Source organism: Akebia trifoliata, chromosome 13 (genome assembly GCF_017979445.1).
Source record: "Akebia trifoliata isolate Shusen 1 chromosome 13, ASM1797944v1, whole genome shotgun sequence".
Lineage (NCBI taxonomy): Eukaryota > Viridiplantae > Streptophyta > Magnoliopsida > Ranunculales > Lardizabalaceae > Akebia > Akebia trifoliata.
Genome location: NC_141387.1, coordinates 28,098,236 through 28,119,050, shown reverse-complemented (window position 1 = coordinate 28,119,050; position 20,815 = coordinate 28,098,236). Strand labels below are relative to the sequence as shown.

At 33.5% G+C, this 20,815-nt stretch overlaps 1 protein-coding gene across 3 annotated transcripts; it reads left to right on the top strand.

The window, feature by feature from the left end:
- The first annotated feature begins 10,521 nt into the window (after window positions 1-10,521).
- Window positions 10,522-17,093, top strand: LOC147388193 (uncharacterized). 3 transcript variants are annotated; one of them, XM_086421164.1, is made up of 5 exons: window positions 10,522-10,851; window positions 15,496-15,571; window positions 16,107-16,169; window positions 16,739-16,819; window positions 16,905-17,093. In XM_086421164.1, exons 1-5 carry the CDS (start codon window positions 10,590-10,592, stop codon window positions 16,984-16,986), a joined length of 564 nt encoding a protein of 187 aa, XP_086277290.1. In that variant the 5' UTR covers window positions 10,522-10,589; the 3' UTR covers window positions 16,987-17,093. The 3 variants fall into 3 exon arrangements, 1 of the variants encoding a protein (XP_086277290.1); XR_015171346.1 differs by having other exon boundaries at window positions 15,496-15,567; window positions 16,739-17,093; XR_015171345.1 differs by having other exon boundaries at window positions 15,496-15,567; window positions 16,107-17,093.
- Window positions 17,094-20,815: the final 3,722 nt, after the last annotated feature.

The following is a 20,815-nucleotide window of genomic DNA, read 5'->3' as shown; positions in this document are numbered from 1 at the left end:
CGTGGAAATTCATTCATTAAAATTAACAAATAGTATTGAAAATCCAATTCTAAACTTTGGCTGCAAAATCTCCATTTTTTTATTTTGATTTTTGGGTTAAACACGAGTTCTAACCAGCGCCAATGATGGAATAGAGATTCCACGTGTTCCATGAGATTTGGAGTGCATGTTAAGAATTCCGTGAAATGTATTCTTGATAATTTTAACGGACTGATTTCGAGTTAAAAAATAAAATAGAACAAAAATCAACACCCCCAATATTTCACTACTAAGTAATTAAAAAAAATGGCCAAGAGCAAAAACACGTATTATTTTGATTTAAAAAAAAAAACAAAGATGTCCCCACATTTAAATCTTGTAAATTAGAATCGCAACTTCATCAAATCCAAACCATCAATGAAGTCTAGATCCTAATAACTTCATAAGCATTGAAGAACATTAAAAAATATACAAAAATTCCAGCAGGTTCAATTTGGGGAAGAAAATTCGTAGATCGATCACCAATTTGGATCAAACAATCTTGTGGTTTGGCCGAACAAACCATATTCAAACGAACACAACAATTAGATCAAAATTTGAACTCTTCTTCGGTACGAAAAAGAAAGCAAACCTGAACATCTTTATGTTCGATTTCATTCTCTCTTCCTGTCCAACTCCCCAAACACGTAGAAATCGGCAAAACAAACTTCAAATCAACACAGCATCAACCAGTTTTTTTGTTTGTTTTCTTTTTTTTTTTTAAAAAAAAAAAACAGCTAAGATAAGTTTCCCTTTTCGATCTGGAACAACATGTCGTTCTCTTTGACAAAGAATAAACAATCAAGCTTGAGTGGATCTCCAGAGGAGCCATCGATTTGAAGTTATGTGCCTCTCCATTGGAGGAAACTGATCGGTTGATCTAAGCTGATTTCAATCGGCCTCTGTTAGTAACATTGAAGCAGCGTTTTTAAGAAGATGCTGTAGTTTTTTTTTTTTTTAAATCGATTTTTTTGTTGATCTACACTGATTTCAATCGGCTGAACAGTGAGACCGAATTGGAAACCATATGAACCAGCGTTTTAAGAAGATGACTTCATTCTCTCTTCCTGTCCAACTCCCCAAACACGTAGAAATCGGCGAAACAAATTTCAAATCAACACAGCATCAACCAGGTTTTTGTTTGTTTGTTTTTTTTTTTTTTTTTTTTTTTTTTTTAAACAGCAAAGATAAGTTCCCCTTTTCGATTTGGAACAACACGTCGTTCTCTTCGACAAAGAATAAACAATCAAGCTTGAGTGGATCTCCGGAGGAGCCGTCGTTTTGAAGTTATGTGCCTCTCCATTGGAGGAAACTGATCGGCTGATCTAAGCTGATTTCAATCGGCCTCTGTTAGTAACATTAAAGCAGCGTTTTTAAGAAGATGCTGTGGTTTAAAAAATTGATTTCTTTTATGTTAATCTACGCTGATTTCAATCGGTTGAACAGAAACCAACGTGTTCTTTTGGAGAAGACGATGTGAGAATATAAAAAATTAGATTTTACTCATCGCACACCAACACATCAATGCTGTTAGTGGGTGTGAAAATAAATAGAAAAAACTAAACATTAGGGGCACCCAAAATTCCAGCAACTTGTGTGGTTAACAGAACCTAAAAAAAAACTCTTTTTTTGTTTTTTTTTTTTTTTGAAACTTTTTTTTCTTTCTTGCTGTCAATGGACAGCACTACCTTTAGAAAAAATAAGTTTATTTTACTTAAAAAACAAGTTAAATACATACTCTTTTTTCCTTTTAAAAAATTTTTTAAACAAAAACTAAGAAAATAAAATGCTATCCATTGATCAATTGCCTACACCCTAAAAATAAAAAATAAATAAAAAAGAAAACCTACACACGTAAAAGAATCAAGCATCATGATCCACCAATTATCATACTATCTCCAATAAAACCAATCATTCTGAAACCCTTCATTATTTAGGGTCACGTTCGATAACCCTTGATTGACTCACAAGAACAGTATGTCGAAATCAAAATTTTAAAATCAAAACACATGCTCAACAATCGAAAAATAAAATAAGGTAAAAAGTAACAAAACATAATAAACAAATAAACAAACGAATATTAAAAAATCTAGGTTATTTTAGCGATACTCCCATACTTGGGGTTTTTCAAGTTTGATCCTCAATGTCCCCAGTAGAGTCGCCACTGAAAGCGCCCTCGATCCGCGGGGTGCGCGGATCCGCTTTTGACCCTTGAGGTTTGGGAGTCGCCACCTAGTTGTTAAGGTCTAGGAACCAAACTGACTCTAAAAAAGGCAAACTAATCTACGAAAGAGAAAAAGAGTCCGGGGATCACGTAACGGGGTTGGAAGGTGTTAGGCACCAACCCCGCCTGGCCAAAGCCGGTCTCTACTAACTTCCCAAATAAATCACATTGCTAAAAACCTAGATAAAAATAAAAATAAAAAATTTTATACCTTTCCAATAGCAACGATTTTGTTCCCTCAGATCTGACAAAAATAGCTCCTTGTACTGTACTCTCTTGCTTCGTTCTGTCTCCGGATTTGATTTCGGATCTCCGAGGTAAAGTATCTCCTAATTTTTGGATCTGAACTCTTCAAGTTTGTTGTGAATTTTGGGATGTTTTTGGAAGGCTTTTAGGCGTTTCTTATGCTAAAATCGAAGGAGGGATGTTAGGTAAGGAGTTGGGACTCCAAAAATAGGGTTTATGGGAGGCTAGGGGGGCTTCTAGACCTATTTCTCTTAGGGTTTATGATTTGATACGAAAATAGGGTGTGAGCACCTCTATTTATAGATGTTTTTAAGGGTTGATTTGGATAGAGTTAGTATTTAATTAGAGTTCTTTTAATTAGAGTTGTGTTTTAGTTAGACTTGTTTTAGGTAGAATTGTGTTTTAATTAGAATTGTTTTAGGTAGAATTGTTTTTTATTTAGAACTCTATTATGATTTTGACTTTTGGTCTTATTTGATTTACTTTTAATATTTTGACTTTAGTCTTAATTGATTGACTTTTAATATCTTGACTTTAGTCTTACTTAATTGACTTTAATTTTGACTTTAGTCTCACTTGATTGACTTTAATACCTTGATTTCAGTCTTGCTTGATTTACTTTTAATTTTTGGAAAACCTCCCTCTAAAATATCTTTAATTCTTTGGACTCCCAAATGGAGGGGTTTTTAAAGAAATATCCCACGAACCCTCAATAATTTTACTTGAAAGTCCGATTGATCGATTTTTTTAGTTTCAATTTTTAAATTAATTTCATTAATGTTTCACTTTAATTATTTAATGTTTTATTTATTAATTTCAAAATTTTTAATTATGAAAATTGTGAAATTACCGTTTTGCCCCTGGAGAGGACTTTTCACGTTTTAAGTCGGTTTTAGGATGTTTTAGAATCGATTTTTCGTAAGGAATTCAATGAAAATATTAGTTTGTGTCATTTATGAATTTTTTGTGTGAAATGATCATGAACTTTATGAGGGGTATTTTCGTAATTTTGTCAAATTCTGTTAAAATTGGTGAAATGATTTCTTTGGTTCCGATTTGTTATTTTATGTGTTCGAAAGGGTTTTCCTAAGCGTAACGTAGGCTCTAGGGTCTTTTGAGGTTAGGGGTATTTTAGTAATTTGATCAATTTTTAGTGATTTTTATTGTGAAGCTTCTTTTTGGTCTACAAGATGATGATTTCTATGTTTCTGGGGTCGTATTTTCCTAGCGTAGCGTGGTTTCTAAGGTTTTGTCAATTCGAGATACCTCATCCGGATTTCTGAAACATATCTGGTAACAAAATAAAGTAATGGAATACACATCCATCATTGGGAATCATTGCGATCGGGTTGACGAGTTGATTAATCAGGCGAGTGCAAAAATGGGGTGTTTACAAATTGCTAGCTAAGTAATAAAAGAAAATCTTGGAGTACAGTTTTAACTCCATAAAATTCTCTTCTATCCCACAGAATCATGTCCTTCATTTAAAATTGCATATGCTAATTTCGTGGTGAATTGACCATTTGATGTTAAGCTTCGTATTATTTTGTCCATCAAGATCATCTTCGTAATAGCTTGCATGCGTTCATTGTACAGCCTTGCAAATTTTCACCTTCTATCAACAATAAACTCTCGAATCACTACATTCTCATGACTGTCAAATTGGTGTACAACTCGATTACCAAATCTGGAGATAATACTTTCTTCATTTAAACAAGGGTCCCGCAATATATGAATTCCTTCTCCATCACCAATTAAAAATCGAACATGTTTCCGCACAAACTCTCTGTCCCTTAAGATACCTTTCCATGCCCAAGAGGCATTATTTGGAATTTGACAACCCCAAATATATGTTTCCCCCATATATCTCTTCCTCATCCAATCCGCCCAAAAAGTTTTATCCTCCACCAACCTCCAGAATAATTTTGCCATAGCAATTTTCTTTACATCCCTTAAATGTCAAATGCCAAGACCTCCTTTATCATAAGGTTTACAAACTCTAGCTTAACTAGTTAGATAAATAGAACGATCAAGAGAAGGACCACCTCACAAGAATTTGTTTAGGATATTCTCGATTTTTTTCAAAACACTTGTTGGAATTTTAAAAGACATTGACCAATATACTTGGAAGCTAGATAACATTGATTTAATTAATTTTAGTCTTCCCGCATAAGATAACACATTTCCTCTACAACCCTCAACTGTCCCAATTACTTTATTAATCAAATGTTAACAAAGAGTGTGGGTTAATCTAGACGAGAATAACGGAAGACCCAGATACTTGATAGGAAGATTACCTTTTGAAAATCCCAAGATAGAAAGAATAATATTTTGATTTTTGCTAGATTCATTGAAAAATATTTGGCTCTTTGATTCATTTACTTGAAGCCTAGAGATATTGTAGAATAAATTTAGAACATCTCGAATAGATGAAGCTGAGGAGATATCTTTGTTTGCAAAAATTAGAACATAAGCTGCAAAAATCAGATGGGACACTCCCGGAACGCCAAAAATCTCAGTTTATTTGAGATAATATTTTGAGTTAGAATACATGAAAAAGCTTCCAGAATCAAAGTAAATAAATAAGGAGATAAGGGATCTCTTTGTCTCAGGCCCCGTTCACTTTTGAAAAACACATAAGAAGTGCCACTTAGAAGGATAGAAAAACTTGGAGTGCACATACATTCCATAACTCTGTTTATCCAACCTGGAGGGAATCCAAGTTGAATAAGAATTGATTTCAAAAATTCCCAATTAACACAATCATAGGCTTTTCTAATATCAATTTTGGCACAAAAGACTTTGGAGATTTTGGACTATGAAAATTATGGACCATTTCATGGGCAATGAGAATATTATCTTGGATTTTTCTCCCCTTAACAAAAGCCGACTGATTTGAAGAGATGATATTAAGAAGACAAACGGCTAACCTATTTGCTAATAATTTGGAGATGACCTTATAGATAAAATTGCAAAGGGCAATTGGTCTAAAGTTTTCTAAACACTTGGCATTCACTTCCTTAGGGATTAAACAGATTAATGTGGCATTGATTTCTTTCAACAACTTCCCCTTTTTGAAGAAATCCAACACTGCTATACAAACATCATCTCTAACAATATCCCAGAACTTGATGAAAAACTCACACCCAAATCTATTCAGTCCTAGAGATTTATTTTTTGGGGATTAAAAAATGACAGATTTTATCTACTCCCTCAAAACAAGACTCAATAAAATTTGCACATTTGCCTCAGAAAATTTAGAAATAAAAGACACTTGCAAACTTACTGCCGGATTCGGGTTGGAAAACATTGTTGTGAAAAACTATGTTGCCCAAACTCCCATAATTACTTCATCATTAAGTATTTCTCCTCGATCCGTTTCCAGCACCCTAATTCCATTTTTCACAATATTCGTCACCACCGAAGAATTAAAAAATCTGGTATTTTTGTCTCCTACCCACAACCATTGAATTCTCGATTTTTGCCTATACAAACTTTCTTCATTATTTAATTCAACATTATGGACCTGTAATGCTTCTCTCCTAATATTGAGATTGTTGTCCATCGGAAGTCTTTGAATTTAATTTTGAATTCGCAACATCTTCTCCTTTGCTTCCTCTTTCCGACTCTGGATATTACCAAAGGAATTCTTGTTCCTCTCTCTGATAGAGTTTTTCACCGCCTGAATTCTCCTAGTAAGTTTAAACATAGGAGCACCCCTTACTTCCTGATTCCATGCATTAAAAACCACTTCTCTAAAAATTGGTTTTCCTATCCATGAAGAAAAGAGTTTAAAAACTTTTGGACATCCAGAAGAATTTTTTGGAAACACTACATTTAAAGGAGCATGATCTGAAACTTCGCAAGGAAGATAATCCAATGTCATATGTGAAAGTTTAACCAACCAAGACATTAATTAACGCCATATCTAATCCACATAGAATTCGACGAGTTCCTGTGGATTTACTACTCCATGAAAACCACTCATTAGTAGTCCTCATATCCTGAACACCAATTAAGTTAATAGCATCATTAAAATCCCTCATTGATCACCAAGCTGCTGGTCTCCCTCAGAGTTTTTCTTTTTGGAATCTAACAATGTTAAAGTCGCCCATTATAATCCATGGGTCTGTTGTACATAAATTACTAATGTATGCCCATAATCTTCTTTCATTTTCATAATTATCAGAAAAAACGAATGACATGAAGCTCCCAAATCCATCCCGTAATCGAGTAATTCTGCAATGAATGATCTAACTAGATTCACAAATCTTTTGTGCAGCAAAACACATCCATCTTACCCAAATGCGACCATAACAATGGGATTCATAGTTATCAATAAATTTCGAATTTTTGCATATCCCCTTTTGAAATTTTGATGCATCCATCACTTGTACCATCGTCTCACAAAAGCCCATCAAATTCGCCTTCTCATCTCTAATAAACTCATGAACTTCCCTCCTCTTTCGAGCATAATTAATCCCTCGAACACTCCACATTATTACTATCATTATAAACAATTTGTGGGATTTCCCTCCATGGGAATAGCCTTTCATCTTGTGGCTCTGTTGACAACTTCCCCCAAATTCTTCTTCTTTAAATTCTTCCCCCCTGTTATTTAACAGATTTTGTGCCAATGTTGTTGATTACTTCATGCATCCCAGGTTGAGGATCTATCAAAATGTTACGACTCTCTTCTGCTCTCTTTGAAAGATTTATGTCTGCGTCTGCATCTGCGTTTTGGAGGGCTTGGAAGGCATTTGTTAACTGCATTGGATGGATGTTCAGCACTACCTCGAGATTAGCATCTAGATTCGAATTTCTGCTTAGCTGATCCACTCCATTTGGACTACCCAGACCCCATTTTTCTTTGACATAGATCCACCATAGATCCACCACATCTGCTAACAATCAGACTCCAATCTGCTTTTGTTAGAGTTAAACCCGGTAATAAATCAGGAATATCCACACGAATCTCTAATTCTGCATCCACTTCCAAACCTCTTTTTGAATTCAAATTCATCCCTCCTTAATTACCTGAAACTGATTTAGCCACATCATCTATTTTTCTATCTGCTACATCATCATCTTCTTCTTCACTGCACTCCTCCCTGACTGCAATTGCACCATTTTCCATATCACCACTACTATTTAGGTTCGATCCTTCCACCAGGTTTTCATCGCCAGGATTCCTCTTTCCTCTTCCCTTGCATCTTCATTTGTATCGTCTTTAACTCTTGATGGCTTTTCAACCTAAGTAGAAAGAATTTTTTCAGGCTTCTTCCTCTTCAGTTTTGGACATTATTGATACTAAGATTAAACGTTGTGCAACTTTTACAAGGATTCAACTTCCATTCATAGAGAATCCGTTGATTATACTTCAAGCCATTTTCCCCTTCTAGAATAATTACATCCAGGAATGAGCAAAGACAATGGATCTCTACACAAAGCCGAGCAAATCCAAGTTCAGATTTATTTGCCGTAGCTTCATCAGAGTGCAATGGGATACCAATACTACTTCTAATTTTTTCCAAACGGATTGGAGATCAAAATTGAATTGGTAATTGCGGAAGTCGAATCCAAATCAAAATCATAGAAATCATTTCTTGAATAGGCTTAGTATCCACTGACCATCTTCGCAGGATTAATGGTCGACCTCCAATACTCCATATTGCAGAAATAAAGACCATGTTCCAGTCCTCCGAATTGCTAAATTTAAATACGAAAAAATCGTCCTCCATTCACAGCATCTCCATACTCCCTTTAATTTTCCACATCCTTTGAACTGCAATTTTTAAACCATGGAAATAAGGACGTTTTCCAAATAAATATCCCACAATAGAGTTCTCCCATCTTGATCCTTCTGACACAATTTCATCTTCTTGCAACAAAATCATGTCACAATTAATGGCTTTAAGATAATGTTCTAGTATTTTATTTAAAGAAGAAGGAGAGCCCCCCTTAAGCAAATCTTTCCAAGAAGTGCCCGAAGAGAATGCTACCATTGAATCCTAGGGGAAAAACTACACATAGAAAGTATGGAGATTACTTTGATCTTCTCCCCAAAAGGGATCAAAATTGAATCTACCTTGAACTTTCTTTCGATTGTTTCTCTCTCTTTTAAAAAAGTGGGAGGGGTGAAACATGAGGACTTCCCAGGAGGTCACCCATCTTCCCAGTAGGTTATCTTCTTATGGCTTCCTAACTATTTTTGTTTGTAATCACAGATATATTGGTTCAAAAAAAAAGTTAATATTATTCCTAAAGATGAATGTGGAATTAAATTTGAACTGCTCTTTATGGAGAATAAAATATCATGGAAAGACAGATGTCGTGTTTTATTACATATACTATAGTTTTCCCATTTGTACTGCACAAGCATCCTCTTCATGGTTAAACAGGTAAAAGAAGTAATACAACAAAGTTAGAGGGGCACTAAGGAAGGATAGGAAAAACAATAAAGTTGAGGGGGGAAGGGGAATAAGAGGATGGCAATACATTTGGGTTGTGTGGACCCCACTCCTTTGTCTTACTATTTACATCCCACAAAACCATAGCTAAGTGAGGTCCACCAATGTGTTTAATTAGAAGACACTCCACTTTATTGCCTTTCCTCTTCACCCCCCTTCAACTTTATTTGTGTTTTCTTTTCTCCGCCCTTTATCAATAATACCCCTTTAACTTTATACCCCTCTAACTTTAATATCATTCATATTTTACCCTTTTAACCCTAAAGATGATGCAATGGTTTGGGCACAAGCAAACTCTAATGTATATGTAGCCATTCTAAAGTGATTTCCTAGGATACTACGTTCAACATTGTGGTGACGAGGTGGTGTGCATGGAACCATAAATGTTTTTCTCGAGACATGAGTGAAAAACATCTATTGTTCTATACACATCTCCATGACTGTATCTCGAGGTAAAAACATTTATGGTTCTATACAGATCTCCTTGTTAATGTCTTGTTGGACACAGTGTCCTAGAAAGCCACTTTTTGCATTTTTCCTATATATATATATAGGATTAGGATCCGTGTACACACATATCTACTCATATATCTACAATGTGTTTTGGCCTATGTGGGCTAAAAGTTTTTGATTGAGCTGATTTTTGGTGAAGATGATCTCTATGACGAGGAGATCATTCCCACAAAAAATCAGCTAATTCTAAAACTTCTAACCCCATATTTATGAGTTGAAGAATCGTGGACCGTTATTTTTTGTAAATCACTTTTGACGAGGTTAAAAATTTGGGATCGAGCTGATTTTTGGTGAGGATGATCTCCTCATCATAGAGATCATCGTCACCAAAAATCAGCTAAATCCGAAACTTTTAGCCACTAGGAGAAAACACATTGTAGATATGAGTAGATATGTGTGTACATGGAACTTGACCCATATATATATTCTCTGGTCTTTTGACCACGTGTCATGTGTGAGAAATAGTTTTCCTAAAATACCCCCTCCCTCCCCCAAATTGAGCCCACCTCATATTATCTACATCTCGGGTCTTGATCGTTGAGTCCCATCAAAAGTCCGCGTTGCCTTCCTACATAAACGAGGCCAAAGACACCTATTGGTCCCTTGAAATTGCATGTTGCTTCAAATTTTTACAGATTTGATTAAGCCATCCCTCCATTGGTATTGGAGGATTATTCCCCCGAAGTCTTTTGCTGACACTCTTTTTACATCACATTCAGCATTGATTGGTGCCATTGGAACATGTTGTCTTTCTACCTCTTGTTGCTCATTGGTGGCTTTGTATAGTTGAGGTCTTTCTTCACTCAATTGCCTCAACTCTTCTCCTTGTTTTGTATTTCGTTAGTCATATGCGTCAATTTCTACATAATCTCTACCATCTTATCTTCTTCCCATTTTGCAGGAACTCTATGTGTGCCCCTCAGATCAATGTTTGCCATTATTGTCTAGATATATTCATATTGATTGCCTAATGATTTATGTATTACCATTTTTTTTTTCTACTTATCATATAAGGATTTCACACCCATTAGAAATCAATTTCAACGACAAATAAGTATTTATTATTATTCTTGATGATTCATTGATTCAAAAGCAGAGCATGTCCCTATAGGGATTACATGAGTCTACCACCTTACTTTCACTTATCACTCCACCATATCAAAATTGTCTCCAACTCCTTCTATTTCCATAAGTATTACTGCATGCGACTCTCGAATTGGACCTGTTATCTTGACTCGCTTGCCGTTATCTTTCTCAGTTGGAATAGGTCTGACCCCCGAATGGACACAATTCTCAGCGGCAATTATTGTCTTCCCATGGTTGCTTATGGAATTTCGATCTTCATCTGCCAAACGACGCCTTTCAGCTTGCTCTGCATTGGTGAGTGTGTGTTTGATTCTTGTCATCTTCCTACATCAAGTTATAATTCTAATTAGAACATTTGTATGTCAGTCTATTATACTTACAATAAAATAAAACCTATTACCTAGGACCTAAAGCCTAGGCTTAGATACTAAGTTGTCATGTCCTGGATCTTGAGACACATGACCCAAAAATTGGGGATGAGGTGAACTTACAACCCAAAGGATCTCTCACGAGTCGATGCTAAACTCTATCTGGATTGTATGGAACAATACCAAATTTTGTAAAATAGTCCACGCTAAAATTCCTTTAAAAATGCTAAACCAAGATATTTGGACATTACATTTTTTGTGACATTTCATGAATATTTGTAAAAGATCACAAAGACATTAGCCCACAAGGATCACCATATCTAAACTACATTCATATATGTCATTCAATCACCAAATAAACAAAAAGATCATCCTTTCAGTGAGATATGTAAAAAAATAAATATAATAATATGTCATTTTGTACCAATTCCTATAGCCCCCTACACCACTAACCATTAGAGTAAATCAAAGTTAAACCAGGAAAAGAAAATCGATCTCTGAATATAAACTTAACGCCTATGGTAACTCTCCCTTGAAATCTGGAAATGTTGACATAAATGCCAATGAGCTATAAAGCACAATAGACAAAGTAGTGATCAAGCATCATGATTAAATAACCGAACATCTAACATATAGTGCTATCATTTCATCGCAATTCATAAGAGCATCATCTTATTTATTTATTTTCTTACTAATTTGAACACAAAAATTTAGCCATTATATCCCCTGTGTGGCTAAACCCTACTATCCCATTTTGGGATCGTCCTTGAGGGGATATTTCAAGCTTTCCACTTAAGGGCCTATGCCCTATTTTCTTCACATGTTTATCATTTTTTTTTCACAACAGTCACCCAACAGAACATGTATCATAATAAAAACACAATCTATATATCTTACTTGTATTCTTCACAATAACAATGCCTCATTATGTAACAAAATCATCATTTATTCATTTTTATTTGTTGCTGATAAATATGTGAAAGTAACTACATCTACCTGAAAAAAATTTCACCAAGCTTCTTGAATCTTTCTACTTTCTTACTCACTTAGTCTCTATTTCTTATTCTTGCAATGAGTTGAAGAGGACAAAAGTAGCAAATGTAAGTTGAAAGGAAAAAAAACCTAGAAAAGACAATTAGAAGGTGGTGAAAAAAAATTAACATGGGAGGAGCTCCAATGGCTCCATTGTTTCTAAGCTCTCCCCCCATTTTCTACCTCTCTCCCTATATCTACCTTGATTGAAATAATAAATATAACTTCCATCCTTGAAAGACCTCATTTGTTCTCACATGGAAAAATTCTTTACTAAAGAGATCCAGTTAGCTAACCAAAAAGGAATTTAAAATTTGAATTTCAATCCCATAGTCTCAAGCATTTGGGAGGGTGGATCTTGAACAAGTTGGCAATCAAGGAGTTACCAAAATGAATGGTTCATCCCCCCTTCCTTTATTCCTTCCTAAATGGTGGTTTGGAAAAAGACCATTCTTGGCCCCACTTACGATCTCACTATCACAATTTATTACCATAAAACTTATCCCCTAAACCCAAACACCCTTAGAGCTTGGTCGACCAACCTTAACCACTGAAACTAATGGGTTCAGCCCATTGAAAAAATGTCCAAATAAAAAATAGTAATAATTACATACTAAAAAATAAAAAATAAAAATTTAAATAAGTAAAACTTGGGTTTCTATGGATCCATTGGTTAGGTAGGCCTAATCAATACTGGGGGTGTCAATAGGTACCAGAATAAAATCAGAACCAAAATCAAAATCAAAATCAAAACTAAAAACCCTAATATCCAACTATGGTTGCTCAATAATTAGAACATCTCTATATGATATTGTGCTGTTGTATTTTAATTATCCAACTATGGTAGGTTTGTTTGGATTGCAAATAATTTAGTTGATTTTTCGCCTACAAATTAGGTAGATAAGACCCCGACAAATTAATAGGCAATTGAACAATAAAACCTTTTATATTGTTGGAGGAGTATAATGTTAAATCCTACTTATACAAGGGTAGAAACAAAAATAAAAATTTGGCAACTGGTAAGGTGATGGATGATACCATAGACCTGTGTTCAATTCCCACCAGTAGAGAGTTACTGAACTGATTAAAAACAGACTTACCGATGTTCCAATCAATGGTATAGTGCTGAATCCAACAGCAATAAAGCATGAAATTTATAAATAAAACGATCGAAGAGAGAACTATAGAACTTACTAGTTAGAAATGTGATGGACCGAAGCACGTGCTTGGCTCTCTTAAAGGTAGCAATCACCTTCCAATAAATGTAAGAGTTGATCTTGAAAGGATCTCGACAACCACCGCAGAAGATTTAATGATATGATCTTCCAGACGGATAGTATTGAAGATCTTGTTGTACTAAAATAAGAAAATAAAATAAATCACAGCAATAGAAAGTGACCAAGAGAGAAAATATATAATTAGAAACTAAGTGTGATGAGCTCCCTTATATAGAAAAAGTTTACTTTAAACCTATTTAATAAAATAGAAGTATCTAGAACTAATATAATTGAATTGGTAGCTAACTTATAAAACGCTTCAACGGTTAAAAAACGGCTATATTGGAGGGTTATTTGGGTAAAAAACACTTCAACGATTAAAAAACGGCTATCTTGGAGGGTTATTTGGGTAAAATAACTTTACCAAATGGGAAAATCCAAGATCTAGACATATTTAAAATTTTGAAAAAGATTAGTTGAACTTTTATATAAAAGAACCTTCATCATTTAGAAGGTCCATGTAAGGATCCATGGCCCATATCCTATTTGTGCCAATGTCCCTGGACTAGAGTCCAAACTTCGCTAGGGGTGTCATGCATGTATGTGCACACGTGTGATGTAAATAGCATTTATCTTGGTAGAATTATTTAAAGATGGCCCCCCCCCCCCCCCCCCCCCCAATCCTATTTGTGCCAATGTCCCTAGACTAGAGTCCGAACTCCGCTAGGGGTGTCATGCATGTATGTGCACACATGTGGTGTCAATAGCATTTACCTTTGGAGGATGCTAAGATCGATGCTTGCCAGTATGACGAGTGTGGACAGATTGGGGGCTTTGGTTTTGCCAATTGAAAGATATGTATTTTATTCTCCCTCGAAATATTATGTTTGTAGTGTTTCTGCTGCTCTATTAGCTTCAGATTTGTTAGTCTTTCGGGAATTTTTTTTTCCAATTTTTCTTTTGTAGTGTTTCTGCTGCTAATAAGCTTCAGATTTGTTAGTCTGTCGGGATTTTTTTTTTTTCCAAATTTTCTTTTGAGCTACATAAGTTCGGTATATTGAAATTTGGGGTTTTGGATCTTTGGTTTTGGTTTTTCTTTTACCGGTCTTGTGGTATTGGAAGTTGATTTACAAATTGTTGCAAGTCAACTTAATAACCTCAGCTTGCTCTCTTTGACTTTGTGATTTTTGTTTTTGACAACAAATTGGTCTATCAAACTGAATAGAAGATCTTAGAAAATCTTTTATTATTGATAAATACTTGAATATAAAAGATCCTTTGAAACTATATCTACAGAGCCACACCCTCACTAACTTTCATAATCAATTACATGTAATCCCACATCACTACTCCAGAATGAGTCTTATTCCTATAAAAACTAAGTAAAAATATATATATTTTACATGCCATGCACACTACCGTTAATATGACAAAAATGCTATAACACCCGAGTACTTGAGGCAAAACATAGAAGCCCGTATTGCTCATCATACATAAAGTGGCAATTTCTTTAGAATTCATGCTTCCCATTGCCCTGTTGCTATTCTCCTTCAACGAATCTTCATTGCCAATTTTTACTTCCCAGTGAGCACTTAAGTTTGGAGTAATGGAGTTCCCAACTCTCCTTGTAACCATATGGCCATAAGAAACCCCACTTAAAAAGGTCAAAAGAGTTCATCAAAATTAGGTATGATATCAGGCACAAACTATATAGTCCTGTAGCCCACACAATGTAACAATAAATATAATGGAGGCAGTTACTTGTTGTCCCTCAACATAGCTTCATATCATGTGGCTTCAAGACCATTGGGGCAAACAACCCCTTTGCTTCATCAATCTTCCTTGCTTTAATCAATGCATCGATCACCTTATTAAAAGTGACCAAGTTTGGTCTCTACCCTGATTCCACCATCTTCCCAAATGTAGAGAATGCCACAATTTATACCTTTATCTTTGTCCATGTCACCACATTTAAGTACTTCAATATATTTCCAAAAGGCCAAACTTTCTAAAGAGCCTATTCATTGTGTCTAACAGAAGTGAAATTAAAAAAAAACAATTTGCAAGCATTGAAAGGAAACCAAAGTGTAGGCATTGTATTGTAAATTTGCAGGTGGTCACCGTATAATGGTATTGTAATATCCGTCCAAAGAATATTTGAATTTTGGAATCTAATGTATGAATAAATTTAGCATTTTTATTTACAATTAAAAATATATTTTTTTAATTAAAAGATGGACCCTACCTCTTACTTTTCTTTTATGGTAAAGAAGTTTCTTTTTCTCCTTTTCTCCTATTCTCTAATTAGTGTTGTTTTGCAGGTAGCAACAACAATGCGTGTAGGAATGGGCAGCTTTTCCGACCCCTTCAAGTCACAGAGTCTTGCCCAATTTGTAGGTTTAATACCTAGACTCCCTCACCCTCCTTAGAAACCATAATTGTTGTTTACTGCCTTCAATTACACAGAACAAAATCATTGACATAATATGACAAACTAACAATATAATTTTTTTAATCTAGAATGAAAATCGAAATAGGTCGATAATCCAAAAGTTTGCCAAATAAAAGAGAAATTGTGAAAAAAGTAATTATTCCAAAATTTTTATTGAATTGTATACCTCATCATCGAAGCCTTATCCCAAAGATTTTTACTCGACTAAAGAAATCCTTTACTCCATTTAATTCTGCCCATAGCCACTTTTTGTGTTATTAAAAGTGTTCATATCCGCTTTCACTATCTCAATCCATGTTATTTTTTATTCATATACATCCCATGAAAAAAAAGTTGTTTGCCCTCCAATAATTCGATGGATGATGTTGTATTGTTTGTTGTTGCAACCTTTGGCATGGTGCTTAAACTGGTGATAAAATATTAAATTGCATATAGACTTTCAGCATGTTAACATTTTTGTTATGTGAACTCTTCTTACAGACCTTTTATTTTGCACAACTCACGCTTCTCATGGGAAGTACTGAATTTCCATATGAAAATGAGGTATGTTAGTTTATTTTCCAACCATAGCGAAGTGATGAAATTAAATACTTGGGATAATCACTTAATAGTCCATCTTGATGCAAAATTTCTCCGGCCATTCAAAATTGAGATGTTTATCTTGTTGTCTAAGTGAAAAAGTCACGTAATATGGATTTGAGAAAATCATAATTAATTAATTGTGCCTTCATATGCTGCTTTCAATATGCCCGTAAAATTTTGACCCAAGATGATTGTGCCCATCGGTAGTACTAACGAGCAATAAATCAAAGCTTCTAAATCAAAATTGTGAAATCGTATAATTTGTGTGTGAATGTTGTATAATTTGTATCAGTTCTTGTCATACAACTGCCACATATCTTTACTATGAGCTGCAAAGGTTTAGAAGTACATGGTAGAAATTGGATTGTATTAATTAACCAATTTTAAGAAGATTTTAGTGACTAAGATAAGCAAATGAATCAATTCAGCTTTGTGTCAGTGAGCTTAACTATTACAAAAGATAGAACTTTTAGGTAGGATCCTTCTATAAGTCATGCATGTAATAAGTACTAGATGGAACTTTTTGGTAGGATCCTTCAGAAGGCTTGGTATAAGTACCAGATGAAACTTTTCAGCAGGATCCTTCTACAAGTACTACATGAAACTATTAGGTGAATTAATTTATTTTACATTGTAACTTAGCCTACTCTATTTGAAATGCTTATCTTACTCGATTGGGTGTTGGTTGGAGTTTAGATGGGTTTGTTTTGTAGGTGTATTAAGATCGATGTATCCCCCCCTTTACATGAGAAGGAGGTTTACTTTGAGAGTTCATTAGTAGGTTTGACACTCAGTATGATCTGTAATCCGTGGATGTTATTTGGGTTTGTTATCTAATGCAAGCTACCATGTTTCGGTTTTTATTTTAATCTTATTTATCCTTTTGTTGATGCATCTGCCTTCATGAAATTAGAATAGCAGTAGGATCATCCTCTCTTCCAGTATGGATAGATACATCTTTTACGGCACATTTAAAATATGATTTACTAATATTTTTCATATTAATATATTAAAAAAAAAATAGAGGTTTGAAAAGTAAAAGAAATTGTAAAATAATATGTTATTGTTATTTATCATGAGGTGAACTGGGGATTTATCTTGATGGGTTGATGTTGAAATATAAACTTTCCTAGTTTAGATGGAATATGATTCTTTTTTTATAATAAGTGCAAATAAGGGAAATAAGAAGATTTTTTATGGGATGGATGACATTGTTTCAAAATAAGAGGCCTGACAGTTGATCTTGAAACTGGTGGAACTATAAATGAAGGAGCAAACAATGACCATGTTTCAAATGACTATACAAAATATTTGTCCGATTTTATGAACTTTTCATCGCATTTATAGATTTTTGTACTAATTTACGTATTTTTCAATGTGATTTTATTTTTTATTTTCCAAAAATAGAGCAAGGAAAAATTCCCACATATTGGCTAAAGATGGGACATGCAACATCCAATTTGTATTGCAAAATGTTAGTTTTTCACTATAAATTATTATGAGAATATCTTCCACTAAGTTAATCAATTATAAATTTCAATAAAAATTATATTCACATGCATGCACTTCACTAGTATGAGAAATGTGAGATTACTTTAGAGAAAATGAAAAAAAGACCATGAAATACGAAGTTATTCTTCTTTGGCTAGACTATAAAGATTTTCACATATAGAGTTCTTTCACCAATCAAAAGTGGATCCCAATTGTGATTATCCAATCAATTAGGATTTCCTTTATTTTTAACATAAACCCTCTTAGGTTTCTGTAATTGATTATTAAAAATCTTTTACAAACTTTTGCAACTCCATGTTGATGAATCTTTTTTTAAAACTTTTTTAGATCCGTGCTGATGAACTATTTTACAAAATCTTCTTTCAACACTTTTCCAATCACATATTGATGCTAGCTCTATGCTAATGTTAGCGCCGTGCTGATGAACTTTGTTGTCTAATTTTACGCATGCAAGTATACGTATCGAAACAAGTAATAAAGTGATAAGAAAGTATCGTTCCCACGGAGACTAAATTCCAATCTATTGCTAATTATCAATTTATCTCACTCTAATTTTATCCAAACAAAAGTAAAAATAGGATTTAAAAATAAACAAGAAAAATAACGGAGATAATAAATTTGCAGATTTAAAATCAATGAGTGATAAAATCTAGGTTTATATTTTCTCCCAAACAATCCATTTGATTCAATTATTTTTCCTTCTATGATAAATTAATCCACTATAATTGTCATCCAAGAACACTAAATTCTATACAAGCTTGTTCCGATGGTCATGTAAAAATATCCTTTTAGACTAACTCCATATATGCCTATGAGAATTAAATCAAGAAGAATTCATTAAGAATAAGCTCTCATAAGGAATGCACATGCAACCTGAGTATATTCCTATCTCAAATTAGCATATGTTAATCTATCTAGGTCATGAATACAAAATAACTCTGTCGATATTATTAAGGTTCACCAAATCAATTCAATCAATAGCCAGTTAAGCAAATCGCATTAAACATTGAATAGAATAAACAATAACATGTAGGATCATAGAAGAACGAAAGAAAACTAATCAAATATCATGAATGGATTCCATTATAACCCTAGAATAGAAATTAGTTCATCATTGAAAAGAAAACAAAATCACTAAAGTATTCAGCCATTCTTAGAGATTACAAATATCAAGAGAAGAGATAAAGATCAGAAAGATAAAACTTAAAAGTCGAATCTCCAACTCTCGTCCTCCTTCTCGATCTTGTGCTTCCAAGAAAAATCCCCAAAACTTCTCTCCTGAATAAGGCTTAATCGTTCCTATTTATAGTGATAGAGTCATTAGGGTTTAAGAGTCTCAAAATTCGTCTCTAATTGGGTCCCTAAAAATTAACGTGTAAAGCTGGAAACGTAAGCAGGCCATGGCCTCAAAACGTGTCATGCCGCGACTTGTATTTTCATATTTTTGTTGTGCAATTCTTGAATTCCCGTCGTGACCTCGTTTTCTATCAAGCTGCGGCTTGAAGACTTTTTAGCTTGTATACTTAGCTTCATTCTTCCGAGAGTAAACCAATTTGGAGTCAAAATTTCTCCTAAAAGTTGTCAAATATCCTAATGTTCCATATTGTTCCTAAACTGCAAAATAAGTATAAAAATCAAATAAAAACATAGAATCACATAAAAAGTATAAAATAAACTAAATTTAACTAAAAACAACTAAAAGACTCTAAAATTAACAAAATATTATATTTAAAAGTGGTTAATTCGTATGTATAAAACCTACTCATCAAAGTTCTAGCTCCGCGCTGATGCTAACTTTATGTTGATGAATTTTTTATATAATCTTCTCTTTTACAAGCTTTTCCAACCTCGCGCTAATGTCAGCTCCATGCAGATTAACTTATTCTTTATCAAACTTATCTAACTCAGTGATAATGTCAACTCCATGCTTATGAAACCCTTTATTCTAAAAAATCTTTTCGACTTTCCATTGATTCCAACTTTGTGCTCATGCCAATTTCGCGCTGATGATCTTTTCATATCCCATCTTGAGAATATTTATCAAACCTTTGTCACTAGTAAAGTATTAATTTAGAATGTCCATCTTTCTAACAAAAAATAAAAAAATTGAAAATTTGTAAAAAGAAATGCATTCCCTTCCTAGAAATATTTATTTGGACATTCATCCTCCAGAAGGTAAAAATTTAGAATATCTATCTTTGAAAAAAAATCAAAATTTAAAAAATTCAAAAAATAAATGCATTCCTTTCCAAGAAATACTTATTGGACACTTGTCCTCAAAAAAATATTAATTTAGAATGTCTATTTTTAAAAAATATATTCAAAAGCATTTCAAAAAAAAAAAATTCAATCATTTCCTAGGAATAGTTATTGGACATTAATCTTGAGAAAGGTATTAATGTAGAATGTTCATTTTTCATAAAAAAAATAAAAATAAAAAATAAAAAATACATTCCCTTTTTGAGAATATTTATCGGACATTCGTCTTCTGGAAGGTATTAACTTAGAAAGTCAATTTTTCAAAAAGCAAATTCAAAAATTTCAAAGTTTCGAAAAAAAAAGAGTCACACCGTTTCCTTCGAATATTTATCAGATATCTGTCCTCAAAAAGGTATTAATTTAGAATGTCTATCTTTCCATGAAAATTTGAAAAATGAAATGCATTCCCTTCCTAATAATATTTATTTGGACATTCATCCACATGAAGGTATAAATTTAGAATGTCTATCTTCGAAAAAATTAAAATTTTAAAACATTCAAAAAATAAATTCATTCCTTTCATAGGAATATTTATCGGACACTCGTCCTCAAGAAGATATTAATTTAGAATGTTCATGTTTAAAAGAAAAATTTTAAAGCATTTCAAAAACTAAAATTCATTTCTTTCCTGGGAATATCTATCAGACATTTGTCTTGAGGAAGGTATTAATGTAAAATGTTCATTTTTCAAAAAAAAAAATATATCTATATATATATATATATATACATTCCCTTCATGAGAATATTTATTGGACATTCGTCCTCATGAAGGTATTAACTTAGAAAGTCCATTTTTCAAAAAAAAAAAAAAAAGAATTTAAAAATTCAAAGTTTGA

What these genes read in the sequence shown, in the direction of transcription:
- LOC147388193 (XM_086421164.1), top strand. Translation starts at nt 10,590, where the DNA reads ATGAGTCTACCACCTTACTTTCACTTATCACTCCACCATATCAAAATT. An exon ending in TTTCAGCTTGCTCTGCATTG is followed by an intron (nt 10,852 to 15,495) that starts GTGAGTGTGTGT and finishes GTTGTTTTGCAG; the next exon opens with GTAGCAACAACAATGCGTGT. An exon ending in GTACTACATGAAACTATTAG is followed by an intron (nt 16,820 to 16,904) that starts GTGAATTAATTT and finishes GTTGGAGTTTAG; the next exon opens with ATGGGTTTGTTTTGTAGGTG.